The 22,914-nt window shown below is 39.8% G+C and overlaps 3 protein-coding genes across 3 annotated transcripts in view; 2 read left to right on the plus strand and 1 right to left on the minus strand.

Moving 5' to 3' along the window:
* Positions 1-254: 254 nt before the first annotated feature.
* LOC145334733 (BTB/POZ domain-containing protein 9-like) overlaps positions 255-22,914 on the minus strand; it is a 28,080-nt gene continuing 5,420 nt past the window's right edge. Inside the window, exons 7-21 of the mRNA XM_080180322.1 lie at positions 22,362-22,436; positions 21,833-21,880; positions 8,965-9,040; positions 7,605-7,702; positions 7,023-7,157; positions 6,423-6,498; positions 6,064-6,170; positions 5,640-5,718; positions 5,112-5,242; positions 4,717-4,845; positions 3,849-4,141; positions 3,350-3,492; positions 2,503-2,824; positions 2,027-2,108; positions 255-328 (exon numbers count right to left, since the gene is read on the minus strand). Of these exons, the coding sequence (XP_080036448.1) occupies positions 280-328; positions 2,027-2,108; positions 2,503-2,824; positions 3,350-3,492; positions 3,849-4,141; positions 4,717-4,845; positions 5,112-5,242; positions 5,640-5,718; positions 6,064-6,170; positions 6,423-6,498; positions 7,023-7,157; positions 7,605-7,702; positions 8,965-9,040; positions 21,833-21,880; positions 22,362-22,436 (1,843 nt within the window). The 3' untranslated portion in view covers positions 255-279. The remainder of the gene's footprint in view (positions 329-2,026; positions 2,109-2,502; positions 2,825-3,349; positions 3,493-3,848; positions 4,142-4,716; positions 4,846-5,111; positions 5,243-5,639; positions 5,719-6,063; positions 6,171-6,422; positions 6,499-7,022; positions 7,158-7,604; positions 7,703-8,964; positions 9,041-21,832; positions 21,881-22,361; positions 22,437-22,914) is intronic.
* LOC145334732 (uncharacterized) lies at positions 9,740-11,269 on the plus strand. The gene is made up of 2 exons (XM_080180321.1): positions 9,740-10,954; positions 11,150-11,269. The coding sequence occupies exon 1, from the start codon at positions 9,887-9,889 to the stop codon at positions 10,925-10,927; it is 1,041 nt and encodes a 346-aa protein (XP_080036447.1). The 5' UTR covers positions 9,740-9,886; the 3' UTR covers positions 10,928-10,954; positions 11,150-11,269.
* On the plus strand, positions 20,098-21,627 carry LOC145334731 (uncharacterized). Its single transcript, XM_080180320.1, has 2 exons — positions 20,098-21,312; positions 21,508-21,627. The coding sequence occupies exon 1, from the start codon at positions 20,245-20,247 to the stop codon at positions 21,283-21,285; it is 1,041 nt and encodes a 346-aa protein (XP_080036446.1). The 5' UTR covers positions 20,098-20,244; the 3' UTR covers positions 21,286-21,312; positions 21,508-21,627.

Genomic DNA, 22,914 nt, shown 5'->3' on the forward strand with positions numbered 1-22,914 from the left:
AGGGTGCTGATTTAAAAACTCTTTAAAAATGCTGTATACTTATTGATTGAAATATTAATACATGATCAATTCATACTATTCATAAATTTCTTTAATACTACTTTTTATAGAAATTATTTTTAAATTCTTGAGGGGGATAAAAGTATAGGCTGCATATCTAAGGATTTTTTCTCAAAAAGCACAGCTACGGACTGATAGACGTACAGAATTGATCTACACATTTTCAAATAAAATTCAGCTTCCTCTTTTCATGATTTTTTCTCTTATAATTGAATAAATTTAATTGTCAGATGATCCACTTTGGTTTTGTCGTCTTCTTGTTGAGCTCCTAAATAGATAATAGTTATCTATCGCATCGTATCATAGGCACTGGACAGCTTTCCGGGTATATTAAAATGAAAAGTTATAAGATGAAGCTAAGTTTGTCAGCCCCGAGAGGCAGATGGAAATTGCTAACAAAACTGGTAGTAATCTACTTTTATCTTAACCCTTAACAGTCGGGCCCCTTGCCGCACCTTAATCACCTTTTTGTGCAAGTCCCCTATGTTATGATGAATTTCCGACCTTAAGTAAGTCAAGGTCAATTTTCGCTTCCCTTTTATTTAACAACGTTTGTTTTTAGGTCCCTTTTTACTTAAAAATTTCAAACGGCTGTAATTTTTTTATTTTTGAAGCTAGAAGAAAATTTTTTCAGAAAATGTTTATTTTTATGTAAATTTTATATTTGAAATATCAAAACATAAGTTTCAGCGGCCGCAGCTGTACTTGGCAGCTGCCAGCCGACGCAGTCGGCGGTCGGCGGGAAAACGGCGGCGGATCTTTATGAAATTTTAATACATTATGTAGACATGTAAGAAAAGCTTAAGTTTAAAATTTGAAGTCTCTAAGTCAAAAATTGCGGCCACAGGAGCATTTTAAAGATTTCTGGAGACCTGGAGGATCAGGACCTGCAGGATTATACCTGGAACCTGAAATTGACTTGAACACCTGTATTTATTATGAGGATGTACTACTAGAGGATATTTTAGTATTTTGGTAAGATAAAATGCTTTGTTTAAGTCAAAAAAATATTTTTGTTCTTTACCTGGATGACCCTGCCAGGTTTGCTGGCATCCTGTGCCCGCCAGGATGGAGATATTCAAAAAAATCCAACTCTCAGTTATGTGTCATACCCATACTTAAAAAGTCAAGCAGTTTGGGCTCTTTATCTTTCACATACAGAAAATGAGATAGAAAAAACCGGATGGGGGGGCGTTCAACGCCCCCCCCCCCCCGACCGTTAAGGGTTAATATTCGTAAAAAAAAATTTGTAATACGATGCTATACATGATTTTCAGCATGGCCGAAAACTATTTCTAATCCAGCGGATATTAATCGGTTTCGAAGCCATACTGGAAAAGTATTTCGATCTACAATAAATAAATCCTATTATATAAAGTAGTTAGCGTTTTTTGTCTGTCCCGAAGGATCTCGCTAACCGCTGAACCGATATTGTCCTTCTTTACAGTGAAGCTTCTTATAGGTCCTGGGAAGGTTTTAAACTATTTTTCGAAAGGGTGTCCTAACCCCCCTCTCCCCCAAAAAATAATTTTATATAACTCTTTGGAAACTTAAATTTAAAATAGGATAAGGTCGACTTTTCCTTCTCCTACCAGTGCAGTGCCCCTAGCCGCTAGTATGAAATAAAGGACAAAAAATATCAGCTTTGTATCTTTGATAGCAGCCGTGAAATTAACATATTCGGCATCAGCTTATACCAATAATGAAATTAATGCGGAAAAAATCACGAAACCTATACGTATTTTTCAGCTGTCGTTGGGGGGCAACACATCGTAAAATTGACGACCTCTCCATTTCCCCCCCAAAATTAGTTTGATTTATACCTATTCCTGATTAGGCATAATAAAAATATACAAGTTTACAGATACAAGTGATTATTTTTTAAAAATAAGCTTAAACATAAAATTTCTACAAAATCGTACGTACAAACAAACGGACAAAGTAAGTTGTAAAATAATAAAATTACCTTGGAATAGCACCGTGTAGCCCTTGCAATTGGTTGTTATTGTTTGTGCCTTCCCCTTCATTATGTTGCTGCTGGTTTTGTCCTAAATTTTCAAATTTTTTTTATGTCAAATCAAATGAGTAATGCTGTGCCAATTTTTAGTCTAATGCCATTTTTTGTTTCTTTTAATTCATTTTTTTAAAGGTGCGGTCGGACTTTGCTATTATCCGTTTGGACGCTAAACTATCTAGATCCCTAATTAGTATAAATTAGAAACTATTGTAAAAATCCGGCCTTATCATTGGCTAAAACGTGTATTTCTAGGATACATTCAGCTTTAGGAAAATTATATCGTCCAAAAATTTAGTTACTTGTATTATTTGAAGGAATCATATGTGACTAAATACATTAAAAAACTTTTCAAGTTGGACAGATTATTGTGTCTGACAACTCATCTAGGGTAATAAATCTATTATTTTATATCAATTTATTCTTACCTAGATTAAGCCTACCCATTCCATCCACGGAACCGCCTAGACCTCCAATGGCCCCGCGCAACCCTCCCAGAGCACCCGCTCCTCCCACACCAGCCCCTAAGGCCCCCACACCACCGCCTCCTGCCCCCACCTGGGGCATCTGATTTCTGACTAGAACCTGCCCAGGACCAAGGCCCTGGTGAAGTGGGAGTAGGGGAGGTGGGTTGGGTCCACCCCCCGCCAGGGGAACTGACAAATCTTGGAAATCAAATCTCCTGCAAGGAGGGCTGGAGAGTGGTGAGTTGAGCCCCTGTAATTGATCTCTTGGTCCATTTCCACCACCCTAAAAGAAACAAAGTTAAATCACCAATAAATAGCAGAGGATAGAATGAAATAAGGATTAAGGTAGTAGTGATGCTGCTTAAAATGATTTAGTATTCATTAAGAGCAAAAATTGAACATAAAAGCTTAAATGAAAGAGGGAAAAAGAGAGGGTAAGGGGATAATCATAAAAAAAGGATGATCATTGGTTAGAGGAATCTTCACCAAAACTAAGCCATCCATCTTTGACAGCGGTCGAGTACATCACATTTAACCTCTAGGACGGACAGACAGACGGATAAAGTTAGTTAAAGAGTAAATTCACAACAAATAATAGGCCCCTCAATCCTTTTATACAAAATATTCAGCTTTTTTTTGTCTGTTGCGAAAGATCTCGCTAACCGCTGAACCTATATGGTTCTCCTTTACACTAAAGCTTCTTAAAGGTCCTGAGATGGTAGTAGGCTTTTTTCAGTCCTTCAATATCCCAATGAATGTTTAACCCCTAGATGCTAGGGGTGCAATTGCTAGTATACAATATATTTACCATGGCACCCCCTGGGGAGGGCTGATTCCTTGGGTTTGGGTGGAGGTGCCCAGCACTCCCAGATGGACTGTGGGTGTGGTTTTCATCAGAGTCAGAGCTCTGTTCTCTCCCACCATCTATCTCGTCCTCTGTTTGGCCGCCATCTTAATATCAATCATTCAATTAAAAATCGGATCATGGAAAGAAAACGAAGCAGCGGGTTTCGTCATATTTTCACAGTAGCTTTTCTCTTTACTGGCCCCTGCTCTTACCCTGTGGGACAATTATTAACATTTACCTAACCTAACCTATCCAAACCTGAAGGTACGACGAAACCCGCTACTTCGTTTTCTTTCCATGAAAAATTCACCTAATATTTGTTTGACCTTTCTATTTAAAACTAAAAGTTAAAGAGGAGGGGTGAATGGTCCCCTCAGATTTATCAATAAAAAAATTAAAAAAACCAATGAAAAAATCAATGAATCAGTAAAAATATTAGGTAAATTAAAAAATGTTGAACCTGTAGTTTCAGTATTATGAGAGCCAGATGAAGGTTCCGGAGAATTATTCTGATTCGCCGCAATCTCCGCCTGTGCCGGCGCCTCGAAATGAACACAATGGAACACCTCGTTCTCGGTATTGTGGGTGCCAACAATTCTGATGAACACAACTGGCCGTCTTTTGAACTTGACCAGCTGCCAGGAGCGGCATCTCTCCCTGGTACGGTCACACACAACCTCCCAGTCTCGCTGGTTGGTAGACACTTCGATATAGTAGCTGTACGATCTATCGTCACAGTCCCATAGAAGTAGTCTGAACAAGCAATGGATTTAATATAACTTGGATGTTACATAAGATTATCATGTACTCTAACAAAGTGAAACATGTAGCTGGTTTAAATAACGGAGTGAACGAACTTATCAATAAATGATGTTAATTCTAGCAACCTATAATGACGAGACGACAAAATTTCCTGTCATAATGTCGATGTATTTTCAATATTCATTACAAGAATGGCATAAATAATATGATGTTTAAAGCTAATCAATCCTTATTATAGGACGCAATATTTAACTCATAGTATCCAGATCCAAGCTGGAGACAGGTATAACCTGTATCCTTACCTCATAGTTTCTAGAGCATAGGGTTGTGCCAGCTGTACAACAATAGCTCCAGATCCAAGCTGATGACAGGTCTAACCTGTATCATTACCTCATAGTTTCCAGAGCATAATGCTGTGCCAGCTGTACAACAATAGCTCCAGATCCAAGCTGATGACAGGTATAACCTGTATCATTACCTCATAGTTTCCAGAGCATAGGGCTGTGCCAGCTGTACAACAATAGCTCCAGATCCAAGCTGATGACAGGTATAACCTGTATCCTTACCTCATAGTTTCCAGAGCATAGGGCTGTGCCAGCTGTACAACAATAGCTCCAGATCCAAGCTGATGACAGGTATAACCTGTATCCCAGTCATAGTTACTTGTATCACCATTCAACAGTGCATTGCGAGACCTAAAGCAATTATAAAAGACAAAGTCTTAAATGACGTTTGACAAATCAAGACAGCCAGATATAAAAATTAAAAGAACATTCAATTATTTTCATTTCTTCCTCATGGACGTATGTTGGGGTTGAAGGTACCCTCATCCACAATAGTTTTTAAATCTTTAAGCTACACTATATACTAGAATAACCATATCGATTCAGCTGTTAGTGGGATTTTTTAATTCACACAGATAAAGATTGTATCACTTTCAGAATTTTAAACCAAAGTGTACCTGCAAACCCCCTCAATGACAAGGGCGGATGAGTCCAAAGTTGCCACATTGTTCCTGGGCACAATAACTCCCAGATCTAGATGTTCTATGCTGTCACTGTACAGTGCCTGCAGCGTCACCACGTGGAATACCTGGAAGTAAATAGTATGATAACATGCATAAGTATCGCAGCTGTAACAGCATTTGATCAAAGTACAATAAGAAAATCAACAGCAAACGGACTGAATAGAAAGTAGCATTACTGACAGACAGAAAGAACGAAGAAAGACAGGCACAATTCCCTTATTAACTGCATTATGAGTGCCCACAATTCTGATAAAACTAAAAACTCTGGCGGGAAAGTACAGTACTGCTAGATAGGAATGCTCTTATGCAGCAGAGAGAACTAAATTTAGAGCAGCATTACTAAGAGAACCGAACATAGAGCAGTATTACTGAGAGAACCGAATATAGAGCAGTATTACTGAGAGAACCGAATATAGAGCAGTATTACTGACAGACAGAACGAAATATTACAGACATAATTACCTTATTAACAGTATTATGAGTGCCAACAACTCTGATAAACCTGACAACTCTGGCTGGAAAGTACAGGTACTGCCAAGACCTTAAAATAAACTAAATTAAAGATGATTTTAAAGGAAAGGCAAAAAGTGTTATCTTATAAAATTTTAACTAAAGTAGCTGGATGTCTTATGTCCGTTCGTATGTATGTTTTCTAAGAACTCATAAACAACTGGACGGATCTTTAATTTTTTTTAGGAAACTTCTATGTACATTGCATTGGTTCAGGGACGGGTGTTTGCGGAGGGGTGCGGCAACCCCCACCCACTCCCCGAGGATAAATACTCTCACCCAACATTAAACATTTTTCTTTCTCTTTTAAAACAAAATTAAAATTTTTAGGGTGAAACACACCTCCCCCCCTCTTGACTCCACCACAAACACTAACCTGCAGTAAAATTTGGAATGATCCACCACCCGAATCCAGTCCTTCTGATCCATGGACACGTCTATATAGTAGGAATATGCGCGCTGATCTCGGTCCCATAGCAACAGGTTTATCCTTGTTAGTAAATATATATTAAAAACAAGGATGATTACGTTCAATAGCAGCGAAGCTGCTTTAAACCATAGACAAACATTGAGAGAGAGTGAGAAAAGGAGCAAATAACATAATTATTATAACAATAACAGTCGGACTGATGAAGGGAATTTTAAGTAAATACTCTATCGTCAAGAAAATCTTCTAAGAAATTTCAGACATTCTGGCTGTCTACGAGATTCTCATAAACTGAATAATATATATATATTATCCCTGTTGATTATGCAAGGCATTCCCAGCTTGACGACTATTCCTTTGTCACCAGTCTCGTCAATTGGATGTCTGTAACATTATTGTTCATACCACCATGCTATTTTCAAACTCTTTTGCGATGGGATCAAGGACTTGAGTATTTTCAAACAGAGAGAGGAAAAATCTAGAGATAAAAAGGAAGACAGAAAGAGAAAGAAAGTGAAAAATGAATGAAATAGAAAGACAGCGGAACCTGGCTTTATACTACTGTACAATGCAGGGGGGAAGGAATTGGATATTTGGCTGTTTATGAAACTAGTAATCAAGGTTATATTTTCAAAAAATTTCTTGGCTTTTCAACTTTAGGGACTTTTAGAATTTTGATTGGTTTGTTCATAAAGTTGAGTGTCCAAACGTTTCAAAGACTACCTGTAATTTACATAAGAGGTAATTTTGTGTATAATCATAGGGCAATGAAACAGATTTTGACATTTTAAGAAATTATCTATATTACCAACCGAATTTTTTATCAAAGAAATTTACAAAAACTAAAAATTGATGCCCTGAAAAATCAATAAGTAGTTACAGCATATTTTACAATGGAATGAACATCCCTAGAAAATCCTCGCTCCATATCATAGTTCTTGCTATCACCGTCCAGTAGAGCAGTCTTCACCTCTCCGACAAGAACAGCCGCCCCGTGGCTGGGCAGCGCCACATTCTCATCCAACATCTTGTAGCCACGGTACCTGTAGGAAACAAGGATTTTAACATCAATAAAAGTGAGGCTTTGAAAATAGGCTAAACAAAAAACTACAATCTAACTAGTATACCGTGACAGTGCTTGTTGACTAAAAGGAATATATCTCCATAGACACAGTGTTTCGCCCTTTTAGGGCTCATCAGTATGGCTCAATTCATCAGAGTTAATTTTGCACGTGGCGGGGCTTGAACCGGGAACCCTTATCAAGTTTGGCTTCGAAATCGATTTATATTCGCTCTCGCTGGATTAGAACCGATTTTCAGTCATACTGTAAAATCATGTATAGCATTGAATTATAAAAAATTTTCTAAGAATATTAATATATAAATACTAAAACTAATTCTTACAATTTGCTTCGGTTGCTTAATATAGACAAACACTTAATGGTATGTCCACACGTCCGTTCGTCTATATGGCCCTCATAAAAAAGTACCTTAAATCCGAATCCTTGCTCTCTGTTCTTGATTGTATGGCGTCGAGTAGGATGTCGGGTGGCATTAAGTCAGTAGGACGCACAACTTTCAATAGGTCCTAGACAAAACAGTTATTGTGTTGATTAATAGATATAGTATAACTAGATAGTCAAACTGGCCCCATAATACGTCACTCTCACAGATATTGTATTGACTGATAGATATAGTATAATATATAGATGGTAAAACTGGCCCCATAATACGTCACACTCAAAAAGGAAATATTAAGAATTGGCTTTTGTGTTGACTAATACATATAGTATATCTAGATGGTCAAACTAGCCATTTAATCAGTTAAACTCAAAAGGATATTATGATATACTAAAAATCGATTTTTGTGTAGACTAATAGATATAGTATATCTAGATGGTAAAACTGGCCCCATAAGACGTAGAACTCAAAAAGGAAATACTAAGAATTGGCTATTATGTTGACTAATAGATATTGTATACCTAAATGGTAAAATGGACCCATAATGCGTCACACTCAAATAGGAAATACTTAAAATCAGTTTTTGTGTAGACTAATAGATAGGTGTAAGTAGATGGTCAATCTGGCCATTTAATCAGTCAAACTCAAAATGGATGTACCAAACGATTATTGTGTTGACTAATAGATATTGTATACCTAGATGATCAAAATGGCAACAAAATCAGACTTACTCAAAAAAGAAAATACTAAAAATCGGTTATTGTGTTGACTAATAGGTAGATTTAGTATTTCTAGATGGTTAAAATGGCTCCATAATCCGTCAAAATCAAAAAGAAATAATGAATTCGATTATTATGTTGACGAAAAGATATTGTAAAACTAGATGGTCAAACTGGCCCCCTAAATTCGTTAAACTTACAAGAAAATACTAGGAGATAAGCACTTCCAAAGACTTATGAGAAGCTACATTGTATCGGTTAAGCGGTTAACCAGATCGTTCGGAACAGACGGACACACAAAGATTCTGTTACTTTATTATGGGAGGTGGATGCGCCTCTGGCATTTAGGGGTTCTGTATTAAAAGTGTTAAAGAAGAAGCAAAAAAAGGCAGAAAACATCCCGGTACCTAAGTGAAGCTTTCCTTAAACGGAGAACTCCATCAGTTTTGTAGTTATTGAAATCTTAATTTTCTGACAAAAAACCTTACTTCTTTATATAATAGGATATAAATATATTGTTAATTGCGTGTATTGTATATTAATGAGACTAAGTCTGATACCCTGCAGTACAGAACCAACATCCCCATCAGGATTTGATTTAGCCAACCTGATCCTTAGGTGCAGACAGACACACACAGATCCTGTTACTTTATTATGAATATGATCTTACCTGTATATTAATGAGACTAAGTCTGATACCCTGGAGTACTGAACCAACATCCCCATCTGGATTTGATTTAGCCCACCTAAATTTAAAATATTAATGCAGCGCAGCTCTATAAAAATGTGGTATGTCCGTCCGTGCACAACAATTAGTTTTATGGAGGGGAGGAGGGGGAGGTATATTTGTATGTATATTTGAAATGTTTTTTTTAGAAAAGCTTAACAATGACTCTGTGTGTAGGTTTCAGACTATATGTAGTAATCAGATCTTAATTTAGAATCTGTTGATATGAACCAGCCAGATGATGATACCTGGAGGGATAGACCACCCAAGATTATATCAACCATAAAGAGGAAACATGCAAGATCAAAGCTTGAAGATTGTTTCCAAACTATGAAGTTAAAGTGGATGCTCCTTCAAAGAAGAAGGCTGCTATTATAATATGTGACTTAATTTATGTTCATTTGCTTGGATCTGTGCCAATTTAGTGAGCAGTTTATGCATTTAATTAGCAGCTAAAGTTCAAAGCTATATTTGAGTGAAAGGTCTTTATTGAGATATTTTAAAGTGGATTAAAGGCCTATTTTATCCAAACCATTATTGTACAGATTTTATACACCTATTTTATACTATTTATGTAAGGCCAGATGTGGTCATAACACCTTTTTATATAATTCATGATTATTAATGTTGGCATTTTATTTCCAGATCCTAATAGTAAATGACCTAAAATTAACTTGCACCATTGTAATAAGCAGTTAATTAGAGGTACGTTGTTTATTTATTTAAAAAGATATGTCTTGAATATAAATGTCTTACTATTAATATGAAATTAATGAAACTTTCTCCCTGGTTGTCTCTGGTCAAGTAAAGGAGGGGAAGCTAAACATATACAAGTTAAATATGAACAATACCTTTCTTTTAGTTAATGAGTAAGAGACGAGCTGACCATTCCCCCAGGAGGCGATACTCTGGTGATGAGATCCCAGATGTGCAGGCAGCCCACCTTGGTGAGGTAGGGAACCGAGATGCCCCTGGGGAAGATGATGAAGTTATCTATGAGGGAGAGAGGAGAGTTGTAGAGAGAAGTGTGGATAGTTCCGCAGACAATGATGATGCTGACAGCGAGGTACAAGTTGTTGATGCGTCTGATGTAGAAGGAGATCTTACTCCTGCTCAGTTGTCAGCTTCTGTTGAGAAAATCAACAAGAAAGTCAACGGACAGACGGCGGAGAAAGGGAGACTGACTGCTGAGAGACAGCGTCTAGAGGCTGAGCTGAGAGTGTTGCCAGGTGTCCTCAGGGAACGGGAGGAAGCTGTCGTGGCGGCTAGAGCTGCCAGAAAGCAGAGGTTTAATGTTGAACGCGGGAAGACTGAGACCTGGTGGAAACGGCGGTGTGAAGTATTAGCACGCCATTATTTTGCCCAGTATAAGGTGGCTGAAACCCTGGGTAAAGATCTGCAGGCTGCTCAGGAGCTTTTGACTGGTCACAAGAATACATTGCTGTTCGGGTTGAGTGACAAGTTTTTCTCCGAGAGGTTCAAGAATCTGCATGAGTGCCGGGAGCGCTTATTGACCTGCAGCACGGAGGAAAGGAGAGTGGGTGACTGTTTGATCCACTTCGAGTTGTTACGTGCAGAGGTTAGAACTCTGGCCAACTGTATTGAGTCCCTGCAGGTTCGAATCCTGGAGTTGAAGGTGGCCAGCCTGTCCAAGAGGCGTGATACTGAGTTGAGTGAGGCTCAGAGGCTCAAGTCCAGGTTAGACGCTTTGGGTCCATTCCCTAACCCTGATGATACTGGTTCAGACATATTTGAGGTGTCTGTTGATACTTCTGTAGACTCTGAAGAAGATGCTTCTGAAGGGACAGAGTGTGAGGATGAGCGTGATTACTCAAGCGATAACCATGGTGGACTAGTCCCTGGTGACCATCCAGATATTCCCTCTACAAGCAGAGGAAGTCCTTAGGCCAAATATTCTGCCTAGGAGCAAAATGTAAGTAGTTTAATCATATAATTATTATTTGTATTGATATAAGCCAATTTGTCTAAATAATGATTATTGTAAAGGATCTGGGAATTAAATTTTGTACTTTGCTACTTATGGATGTTGTCATCCTTGTTTTGAGAAAATACTTTGAGACCATTTTAATTTAAAATCTTTATTTAAATTAATAGCTATTTTTTGTAGGTTTTAACCTGTAATTCAAGCCACAAATAAGAAACCTAAGAAATAGTAAATCTCAAGTCATAAATCAATGCCAAATATATATAAAGAAATATTTATGAAACTAAGAGCTTAATTTTGTGCTTATTTACTGAGTAAAAAATATGTTTCAGAAGAATAGTGAAAAAGTCAAAATGCGAGTTGACTAGGCCAAAGAAATTTTAAGGCTTCCTTGAAAGGTAAAAATTTATAGACTCGCACAGTTAAAACATTTATGCAAAGACAATCAAAGTGCATGGGCCGCAAAAGAATTAGATCACCCAGCACTTCGCCTTTAGTGGGCTACAAAAGATCCAAGTCACAATCTTATGAAGCTGTCACCACAAAAGGCAAAGCTACAACAAGATCGGCGAGTTTATCCGCCGATAGACAAACAGTGAGAGTATCTGTTGAAGATACTTTAACAAGTGAGGAAACGTTGTCCTATGACAACACATTAGAACCATTAATCGGTCTAAGAAGTTATATTAGTGACTTAGAAAGATATATAAACAGTGACAAAGTGTTATTTGGTGAACTTACAGATTATAGTTGTGTCACAACCGGCGCAGGGAAGCCATTACTTAGCAGCACCAGAGAGTCCTTGATTGATGAATTTGATGATTGTGACGAGCATATTGAAGATACTACAGCCATCAAAATAATTGTGAATAGTGCATCTGAATCTGAGAGTAGTGAGGTATTTAGCCAAGCCCTTGATGATACTATATTTGTCAGCAGAACCAGCAGTCCCCTTTGTCCAGTAAACGGTCCACTGCCGCCAACCGCCGCAAGCCAGCCGGGACCGCCAACCGCCGCCGCCATTTTGTTGCCGCCGCCTGTTGAACCGAACCCGTTGTGCCCGGCAGCCGCCGCCGCGTTACCGCCGCCGCTGTCTGCCGTTGCCGCCGTTTTGGTGTGCCCGCCGACCGCCCACTCTGAACTGCCGCCGCCGCGAGATAACACTGTGCCACCCGTAAAGCCTAGGACAATCTTCACACCCACACCCAGCCCCCGCCCTGCAAGTTCGCAGACAGATAATAGCCTGGATAAAAGTGTTGAGATTGTGTTACCCCCCTCGTCAGAAAATAGCCTGTGGGAACCAGTTGCAGCCACAGACAACGTCATGATGGAAGCTGTTGACACATTTCTGCGGGCTGAGATGGCCTGGGCCGACGACTACGACCAAGTTGACCTATCTCAGGTACCACTCAACGGAATTAATCAGTTGGTGGAGAAAGCCATACAGTATAAAGATGAGTTATCAGAGGCTTACATTAAACTTAGAAAGGCAACACCTGAACAGTTAAGTGAAGTTGGATCCCTGGAAAGTGTGCTGGAGTTAAAAAATAAGTTCGTTAGTTTCAAGAAGCAGGGATGGGCCAAGTCCTCCCAAATGTCTGGAAATGTTCGAACAGAGCAGTCACGCCCGGGCACGGCTACTTCACAGATGTCTGCTGCCACCGAGGAAATAGTTACAGCTAGAGTCACCAGCCGAAAACCAAAGCTGCTGGCCCAAGCAGCTGGGATACAAAATGACCTGACTGAGTTCATTGGACAGAGGCCAGCAAACAATCAGGCGCTAATAGAGTTGGAAAATGACTTGGACACGACAAAAGCTGAGGCCAAGGAATGCATTGAGGGTTTGAAAGAACTTGGAGCTCTGGCAACGACCGTTGGTTTGGCTGACCCCGCCAAGGAGTTGATTGAAGCTGCTGACAGGATCGGAGAACTTAGAACGCAGGCTGTTACAAGTGTTCGTGAGGCTAGGGCTGACCTAGGTATACCAGCTGGCCCCATAAACAGGCATATTGCACTCAGCTTGAAGCCACCAGTATTCAAAGGTGAGTTCAAGGATCAGATAGACTTTTTTACCTTTGAAAAGAGATTCAGAGAATATGTTGAATCAATTGGCATGAGTTCCCATTCAGATAAGCTGTTAAAATTGAGAGCAGAATGCGTTACTGGCGCAGCCAAGGACTCAATTGTTTCGGCCAAGACATACCAAGAGGCAATGGACATTCTTAGAGATCTCTACGCCAAGCCAGAGGTACTTATAGCTGTCAAGTCCCAGGAGTTGCTAAACATGGGAAGATGCCCAGACAACATGATAGCCAAGAGGTCATGGTGTATTAACGTAGCAAACAAGTATACATATCTTAGAGAACTTGCTATAGAACACGAGATTGATGACTTCATTCATACCAGTGACCTGCCCCATAAAGTAGTCGAGCTGATGGTCAAAAATGATCAAGATAAGTTTGAGAACAAGATAACTAAGTCACATAGAGCTGACCCATCACAGAGGATCACAAAGCAAAGGGTCGGCGACAAGATGCTGTCATTTCTGAAGGATATGGTTCAGGATATCAGCTGCAAGTTGGACTACAGGATAGCCAAAGGATTCGGCAACACAGAGGAGATGATGAAAAGTTTGGACTTAGATGGAAAACGAGTTAACAAAGTTCAGAACCAGACAACAAATCAACCAGGTAAACGCCAGTCCTACCATACCAACGAAGCCAGTAATAATATGGAAACCCAGCAGCCAAGTGATAACGCATCTGACGCAAAGTCTAAACGCCAGAAACGACGGGAAAGACAGGCTGGTAGCCAATCAGAGAGGGCCGCTAGGCAAGCCATCACACCTGACCTGAATATTAGTGAGCAAACAGTCATGACAAATAAATCAGCCAAGCCCCAACAAGTTAAGTGCTGTCTATGTGAGGGAATGCATGAGTCTATGGTGTACTGCCCAGCTTTTAAGAAAGCTAGAGTTAAAGATAGATGGATTCTCATTCTGAAGACAAAGGCATGTTTCAGGTGCCTCCGTTCTGACGCAAACTTCACCTTGGACAACAGGGAGAACTGGTTTAAGGAACACAAGCCATATTGTTCTGACAGGAATATATGCAAGCACGGGCCATGCCCGACAAAGGACCAGTGGTTCCAGAACCACATACTAGTCTGTGGCCGACATTATAAGCAGAATTCTGAGGATTATTCTGATTTTTTGTCAACAATTGATACCAGTAGGCTACAGGGCTCAAGGAAGTTTTTTTACACTTCCCCGCAGATCCTGAATGTACAGCCCCTAACACACACACAAGATACAGACATACACCAAGTGAAGCACCTGGCTAAGTCTCCAGTGTATATGTTACAGCTGACACCTGCACCTGACGGGACCCCACTTCTAGTTTTCTACGATTCTGGCTGTATGGAAGCTGCTATTTCAGACCGAGCTATGTCTGTCCTAGAAACCACCTGCGCCAGACCGGGCCCAACCATTCTAGATGTCGCCGGGGGACAGTCGTACCAAATACCATACGGATACGAGAGATTCTACCTGCAAACAGATGGTAGCGGCCAAGTGGAGATAGTTGGATTAAGGATGCCAGAAATAACGTCAGAGTTCCCTACCTGGAGATTAAAGGAAGCATGGGAAGACCTCAAGGTAGAGTATATCAAAACTGGAGGCAAATTGGAGGATCTGCCAACCTGTCCCGATGAGATTGGTGGCGCTAGTGTGGATGTTATGTTAGGTATTGAGTATTTGTCACATTTCCCAAAACCTGTATTTGAGCTGGAGTCAGGATTAACACTTTTTAAAACAAAGTTCAAATCCTTCGATGGAAACTATGGAATCTTGGGTGGACCACACAGCAGCTGGACAAATGCATCAACAAACACACACGTAATGAATCCAAGAATGTACTTCACGGATGGGATCAAGTCAATCAATTCACAACACATGGTTGCCAGAACACAGTTAAAGTTGGAAACACCCTGTATTTCTGAGGATTTTTTAGCTATGGAGAATCCGAATAACACAATATATCAGTCAACAGGATGTGAGTTAAATGGCGAGTTTGATTGGATAGATGATATAGATACTGTAGAAAATCCCATTGTTATGTACTGCTACCAGGCTGTTGCTAGAGACCTGAAAAGATTTGAGGAAGCTGATAATATTGGAAGCGAGATTACATATAGATGCCCAGGCTGCAGGATATGCTCAGGTTGTAAAAAAGGTGAGCTAATAGAGGCACAAAGCTTAATTGAGGAAGCGGAACAAGCTTTAATTGATACATGCGTCACATTGGACAAAGATCAGAGGAAATTATTCACCAAACTCCCCTTCATTAAAGATCCGGAAGTCAAGCTAACGAATAATAGAAGAATAGCTGAGAAAGTCCTCCAGACGCAAATAAAGCTTATTGAGAAGAATCCTGGAATGAAAGCTGAAGTTGACAAAGCCCACCAGAAGCTACAAAGTAAAGGCTACGTCGTACCTTTAACTAGTCTACCTGAACAAGTCCAGAAAGATGTACTCACAAACCAATATTATATCCCATGGAGAACAGTATTCAAATCAGGTTCATTATCCACCCCCTGCAGGTTAGTTTATGATGCTTCATCCAGGTCACCAGGTGGCGAGTCATTAAATGAAGTGTTGGCGAAGGGAGAAAATAAGTTGGCAAGACTTTTGCATCTGCTTATAAGGTTCAGATATGGATGTGAGGCGTTTTCCAGTGATGTATCAATGGCATATAATCAGATTTGGTTGGAGACTTCAGAATACAAGTATCAGAAATATCTGTGGCGAGAAAATCTGACCGCTGAGGAAGCTACAATTGTGATGGTAATTATAACGATTATATACGGGGTCCGCCCGTCAGGCAATCTAACAATAGCTGGCTTCGCTGAAATTGTCAAACACGCTAGAACCATTGGAGGTAAACTTCTATCTGGAGCACGCGCCTTGGAGGACAGCAGTTACATGGACGATATATTTTCTGCCTTTCCAAGCTTGCGGGAGAGAAATGACGCTGCTGCTAGCTTAGTTGAAGTCTTAAAGTTTGGAAATATGTGTGTGAAGGCTATTACAAGAAGTGGAGAACCACCTCCGGCAGAAGTATCAGTGGATGGTGTCCATGTTGGTCTGGTTGGATATCTATGGGACAGTAGAGCAGACACTATAAAGTTAGACATCAAGCCGTTAACTTTTGGCAAAAGTAAACGAGGCAAACCTGCAGACCCGGTTGATGGAGACATCAGAGAAGCTCTCGAAGGTAAATTCACGAAGCGTGTGTTGGCAGGTCGGGTAGCTTCTGTGTACGACCCTTTATGTGCCAGCTGTCCTATCATGTCACAGGTTAAGATTGATATGTCTGAAGTTTGTAAGTTGAAGGTTCAATGGGACGACAAACTGCCGCCGACAATGATGGATACATGGGTCACCAACATTGAAAGAATGCAGCTGTTACACACAATAGAGATACCCAGAGACATTGGTAACAAGTTGGAAGGTAATAACAAGTTTGATATGATAGTCTGTAGCGATGCTTCCCAGTCAATAGCAGCTGCAGTTGTGTATGCCAGATTTGAAGTTTCACCAGGCAAGTACCAATGTAACTTTGTTATTGCTAAAAGTAAAATTGTAACGAAGTCCACCATCCCCAAGAATGAACTTCGAGCAGCTACAATGGCAGCAGCTTTATCACATGTAGTCAGATTGAATCTGGGTCAGTGGATAGGCAGAGAAATATTCGTCACAGATTCTACCATCACTCTGTTCTGGATGATACAAGATTCCCGTCCATTGCAAGTTGGTGTGAGAAATGCAGTTCTTGAAATAAGGCGTCATACAAGCATGGAGAACTGGTTTCACATACCTGGAGAGCTGAATCCTGCAGATATACCTACCCGGCCAGTGGAGGTCAAAGATATAGTTGGTGATTCTGAGTGGTTTAGAGGAAAAGAGTGGATGTCCGGACCTGTGGATGAGATGCTGTTAAAATCAGCCGCTGATATAAAGCTGTCAGGTGAGGAGAAGGTTTTAGCCGCTAAAGAAATCAGAAAGAATGACGCTAGAGGTATGGTCTTGCACAATGTCATTAAAACTATATCTGAGAATTATGAAGATAAGAGAGGCATAGTATTGAATAATATTGTAGCCCAGATGGCAGCCAGGTACAAGTTTTCTGATTATCTTATTGATCCAGGTATGATGTCTTGGCCGAAATATTTAAGACACTTGGCTTTGGTAATAAAGTGTCTGAAGATATGGAGACATAAAAAGGACAAGCTCAAAGTGTTGGCGGGTAAACCTATTGTAATGATTGAGCTAGATGATCTACAAGCAGCTGAAAGATACACATTCTTGAAAACAACAGAGGAATTGGTAGAATTCAACGATGTTAAATCTTACAAAGAGCTGGGAAAAATGAAAGATGATGTGTTCACCTACACAGACAGAATTCTAGAGGTAGAAAAAGCTAACAAAGTTGCCGGCGCCATGTTAGACTTGGGCCCCGTTAGTTTTTGTAAACCAGTTGTCGACAGATTCTCACCAGTAGCTTACTCTATAATGATCCATGTACACGAGGAACTTACCCATCATGCCAGCGCAACTGCAGCTTTACGAAGAAGCAGAGATATTGTTTTCATATTGAGAGGCAAAAGTTTGGCTGAAGAGATTAGAAAATCCTGTGTATATTGTCGAAGATACAAGGCAAAGTTGGAGCAAGCAGTTATGAGTAAGTTACACAGTAACAGGTTGACCCCCGCCCCCCCATTTTATTTTACACAATGTGACCTGTTTGGACCATATACAGCAAGATGCGAACATAGAAGTCATCGAGCAGATGTTAAAATATGGGGAGCGGCGTTTAAGTGTATGACAACCTTAGGAGTGTGGATTGAAGTTATGACAGCTTATGATGCCAGCTCGTTTACCTGCGCCTACAGAAGATTCAGCTACAGATTTGGACATCCAGGTAAAATCCACATTGATAGTGGATCCAATCTGATGAGTGCCTGTGCTAAAATGGAAATTTCTCATGAAGATTTGACCAAAGGAATCAATGGGAGGTATGGCGTCCCGATAGAGTATCATGTTTGTGCAGTGGGATCTCACGAAGGTCAAGGACAGGTGGAGAGGTCAATCAGAGAAATCAAGAAAATTTTCAACGCAGTTTTCAAGCCATTTTCTCTGACCATCATGCAGTACAGTACAGCCTTTTACTTTATCAGTAACGAGTTGAATTCAATTCCAATTTGTTTGGGTAGCAAGTACACAAATTGTGATAATCTGGATCTGATTTCCCCTTCAAGGTTACTTTTGGGCAGAAATAACCATAGGTCACCGGTTGGAGTAGTTGTGGCAGACTTACCTTCAAAGTGGATGGAGACAATGGAGGGAGTGGCAGAAAACTGGTGGAAAGTTTGGGAGCAAGAGTGGCTGTTAAACTTGGTTCCAAAGTCTAAAAAGTGGGCATCTGGAGAGCCGGACCTGGAGGTAGGAAATGTGGTTGTATTTCTGAAGGAAGGCAAGGAAGCTGATATTGGCCAGACACCATGGAGGATTGGATTTGTCCATGAATTACATTTGTCTCAGGATGGAGTTGTCAGGGAAGCTACATTGGCATACAAGGTTGGAGATGAAAGGGTTTATCGATATACCAAAAGATCTGTCAGAACCTTGGCTGTTATCCATAGAGAGCATGATGTTGAGCTGTTTAGTCAGATTGGTAAGGCCGCCCAAGAAGCAATGGTTCATATTGCTATGAATATGCCACCAAACAGCTGGGAGTTGCCAGGAGAGCCAGCGGGAGAGACTGGGCCAACAAAACTGGCCGTCTTCTGCACCTGTGGGCTAGGGCTCGAACCAGCGCCCCCAGTGGAGGTAAACTTTAATTGAAATTATTAAACATTTAGCAAGTAGTGATAGCTCTAAAATAATTTCAAATTTTAATAGACCCAAAGTTTTATATTGTAAAGAAAAGACTAGCATGTAGTGATAGCTAGAGTAATTTATATAAATAACCTTAGGACTAGCATGTAGTGATAGCTAAAAGGTTTAATTTAAGTAAAAGTTAAAATTATAAAAAAAAAAAGTGAGTTGTAAATCTTTAAAGTTTAAATATTTTTAAGTTAAGTTGTAAATCTTTAAAGTTAAAAGAATTAGAATAGTTGAATAGTTGTGCAAAACAACTAACTTTGTTTCAGTTAAATACAATCATAAGCTTGATTGTAGCTCTGGCTTAGGCTTGACTAGCCGCGTTGCCATGAGAAGCTCTGGCTTAGGCTTAAATAGCCGCGTTGCCATGAGAAAGGCTCTGGCTTAGGCTTGATTAGCCGCGTTGCCATGAGAAGCTCTGGTTTAGGCTTAAATAGCCGCGTTGCCATGAGAAAGGCTCTGGCTTAGGCTTGATTAGCCGCGTTGCCATGAGAAGCTCTGGCTTAGGCATAAATAGCCGCGTTGCCATGAGAAAAGCTCTGGCTTAGGCTTAATAGCCGCGTTGCCATGAGAAAGCTTTGGCTTAGGCTAAATTGCCGCGTTGCCAAATACTATGTTGCCAGTGGTCCAATACCCACAGATTCTTCTTTCCTGGCCGGAGTGTAGTAATCAGATCTTAATTTAGAATCTGTTGATATGAACCAGCCAGATGATGATACCTGGAGGGATAGACCACCCAAGATTATATCAACCATAAAGAGGAAACATGCAAGATCAAAGCTTGAAGATTGTTTCCAAACTATGAAGTTAAAGTGGATGCTCCTTCAAAGAAGAAGGCTGCTATTATAATATGTGACTTAATTTATGTTCATTTGCTTGGATCTGTGCCAATTTAGTGAGCAGTTTATGCATTTAATTAGCAGCTAAAGTTCAAAGCTATATTTGAGTGAAAGGTCTTTATTGAGATATTTTAAAGTGGATTAAAGGCCTATTTTATCCAAACCATTATTGTACAGATTTTATACACCTATTTTATACTATTTATGTAAGGCCAGATGTGGTCATAACACCTTTTTATATAATTCATGATTATTAATGTTGGCATTTTATTTCCAGATCCTAATAGTAAATGACCTAAAATTAACTTGCACCATTGTAATAAGCAGTTAATTAGAGGTACGTTGTTTATTTATTTAAAAAGATATGTCTTGAATATAAATGTCTTACTATTAATATGAAATTAATGAAACTTTCTCCCTGGTTGTCTCTGGTCAAGTAAAGGAGGGGAAGCTAAACATATACAAGTTAAATATGAACAATACCTTTCTTTTAGTTAATGAGTAAGAGACGAGCTGACCATTCCCCCAGGAGGCGATACTCTGGTGATGAGATCCCAGATGTGCAGGCAGCCCACCTTGGTGAGGTAGGGAACCGAGATGCCCCTGGGGAAGATGATGAAGTTATCTATGAGGGAGAGAGGAGAGTTGTAGAGAGAAGTGTGGATAGTTCCGCAGACAATGATGATGCTGACAGCGAGGTACAAGTTGTTGATGCGTCTGATGTAGAAGGAGATCTTACTCCTGCTCAGTTGTCAGCTTCTGTTGAGAAAATCAACAAGAAAGTCAACGGACAGACGGCGGAGAAAGGGAGACTGACTGCTGAGAGACAGCGTCTAGAGGCTGAGCTGAGAGTGTTGCCAGGTGTCCTCAGGGAACGGGAGGAAGCTGTCGTGGCGGCTAGAGCTGCCAGAAAGCAGAGGTTTAATGTTGAACGCGGGAAGACTGAGACCTGGTGGAAACGGCGGTGTGAAGTATTAGCACGCCATTATTTTGCCCAGTATAAGGTGGCTGAAACCCTGGGTAAAGATCTGCAGGCTGCTCAGGAGCTTTTGACTGGTCACAAGAATACATTGCTGTTCGGGTTGAGTGACAAGTTTTTCTCCGAGAGGTTCAAGAATCTGCATGAGTGCCGGGAGCGCTTATTGACCTGCAGCACGGAGGAAAGGAGAGTGGGTGACTGTTTGATCCACTTCGAGTTGTTACGTGCAGAGGTTAGAACTCTGGCCAACTGTATTGAGTCCCTGCAGGTTCGAATCCTGGAGTTGAAGGTGGCCAGCCTGTCCAAGAGGCGTGATACTGAGTTGAGTGAGGCTCAGAGGCTCAAGTCCAGGTTAGACGCTTTGGGTCCATTCCCTAACCCTGATGATACTGGTTCAGACATATTTGAGGTGTCTGTTGATACTTCTGTAGACTCTGAAGAAGATGCTTCTGAAGGGACAGAGTGTGAGGATGAGCGTGATTACTCAAGCGATAACCATGGTGGACTAGTCCCTGGTGACCATCCAGATATTCCCTCTACAAGCAGAGGAAGTCCTTAGGCCAAATATTCTGCCTAGGAGCAAAATGTAAGTAGTTTAATCATATAATTATTATTTGTATTGATATAAGCCAATTTGTCTAAATAATGATTATTGTAAAGGATCTGGGAATTAAATTTTGTACTTTGCTACTTATGGATGTTGTCATCCTTGTTTTGAGAAAATACTTTGAGACCATTTTAATTTAAAATCTTTATTTAAATTAATAGCTATTTTTTGTAGGTTTTAACCTGTAATTCAAGCCACAAATAAGAAACCTAAGAAATAGTAAATCTCAAGTCATAAATCAATGCCAAATATATATAAAGAAATATTTATGAAACTAAGAGCTTAATTTTGTGCTTATTTACTGAGTAAAAAATATGTTTCAGAAGAATAGTGAAAAAGTCAAAATGCGAGTTGACTAGGCCAAAGAAATTTTAAGGCTTCCTTGAAAGGTAAAAATTTATAGACTCGCACACTATAAAGACTTTTTGATTAAAGACTTTCCAAGTTTAAAATTGATAGGATGATTATCACATTTCTAAGTTTGAGAAACTAGACGTACCTTGAAACAGCTTTAAATATTTCTATTTCATCTGCACAAAAAGAGTCTCTAAATAAATTACAAGCTTAATTATTTATCAAAATATGAACCAATCAATCTATGAATGAATAAATTAATCTTTTACTGAATTTATCATTCTAAAATTCTAAAATGTATCCATCTTTTAACTTAATCAATCAGTTTATTAATGAATATATCAATCGATGAATTAATCAATCAATGACTAGTGACCCAATTATAAGCATGTTTCCTAGTTATCAATTCTTGTACAGCAGAATCGATAGTGTAAGAAGTATAAAAATAGCCAAAAACCTTCAAATGCATTCCGACCGGCCTTGATGTTTCATAGCTAATTATGCTCCTTAATGATGGGAATGTTGACAAGAAGTTTCATCCTTCTATCTCAAATAAGCCGAGAAATTCACATTTCCCCCATAGCGCTAGGGACTTACTGACTGACGGACGGGCATTCTTAGTGAATTATAGAGTAGCTTCGCTAATAGTGACTCAGTTATAAGCATGTAATTTCCTGGTAATTAATTCTTGTACAGCAGAATCTGATAGTGTAAGAAAAGATTCATGAGTTAGCACCTCAACAGCATTTCTGGAGATTTTAATTAGCATATAATCACACTTGTCAAGAGATCTTATTGGATCAATCGAGGATAAAGATTCAAAGAACCCCAATGATGATAAACAAAATACTCCTCTTAGTTGAAAAGTTTGGATAATACTCAGGGAGTAAGGGAGGGGACAATGGATCGAATATTCAATTTTTAGGAGTCTCAAACTTTGGGGACTGGCTTAAAGGGAATGTGCAAGAATTTAGCAGTTTCTGACTGAGTTTGGGGACTTGCGCATAGAATGCCGCTACTCGTTATGTATGTTTTAAATATTGCAGACGGGGAGAAGGGATAAGGGAAGTGGGGGCAAGGGAAATAAACACTCGTTGTGTTAGTTTGGAATGTAGCAGACGGGGAGAAGGGAGAAGGGAGGTGGGGGCAAGGGGCAAGGGAAATAAACAGAATAAAAAGAGGCAGTCATATTCTTGCTAGCAGCTGGCCGGGTCCAATAATCTTTTA

The sequence above is a fragment of the Acartia tonsa genome, chromosome 12 (assembly GCF_053477335.1).
Source record: "Acartia tonsa isolate MP-2025a chromosome 12, ASM5347733v1, whole genome shotgun sequence".
In the NCBI taxonomy this organism is placed as follows: domain Eukaryota; kingdom Metazoa; phylum Arthropoda; class Copepoda; order Calanoida; family Acartiidae; genus Acartia; species Acartia tonsa.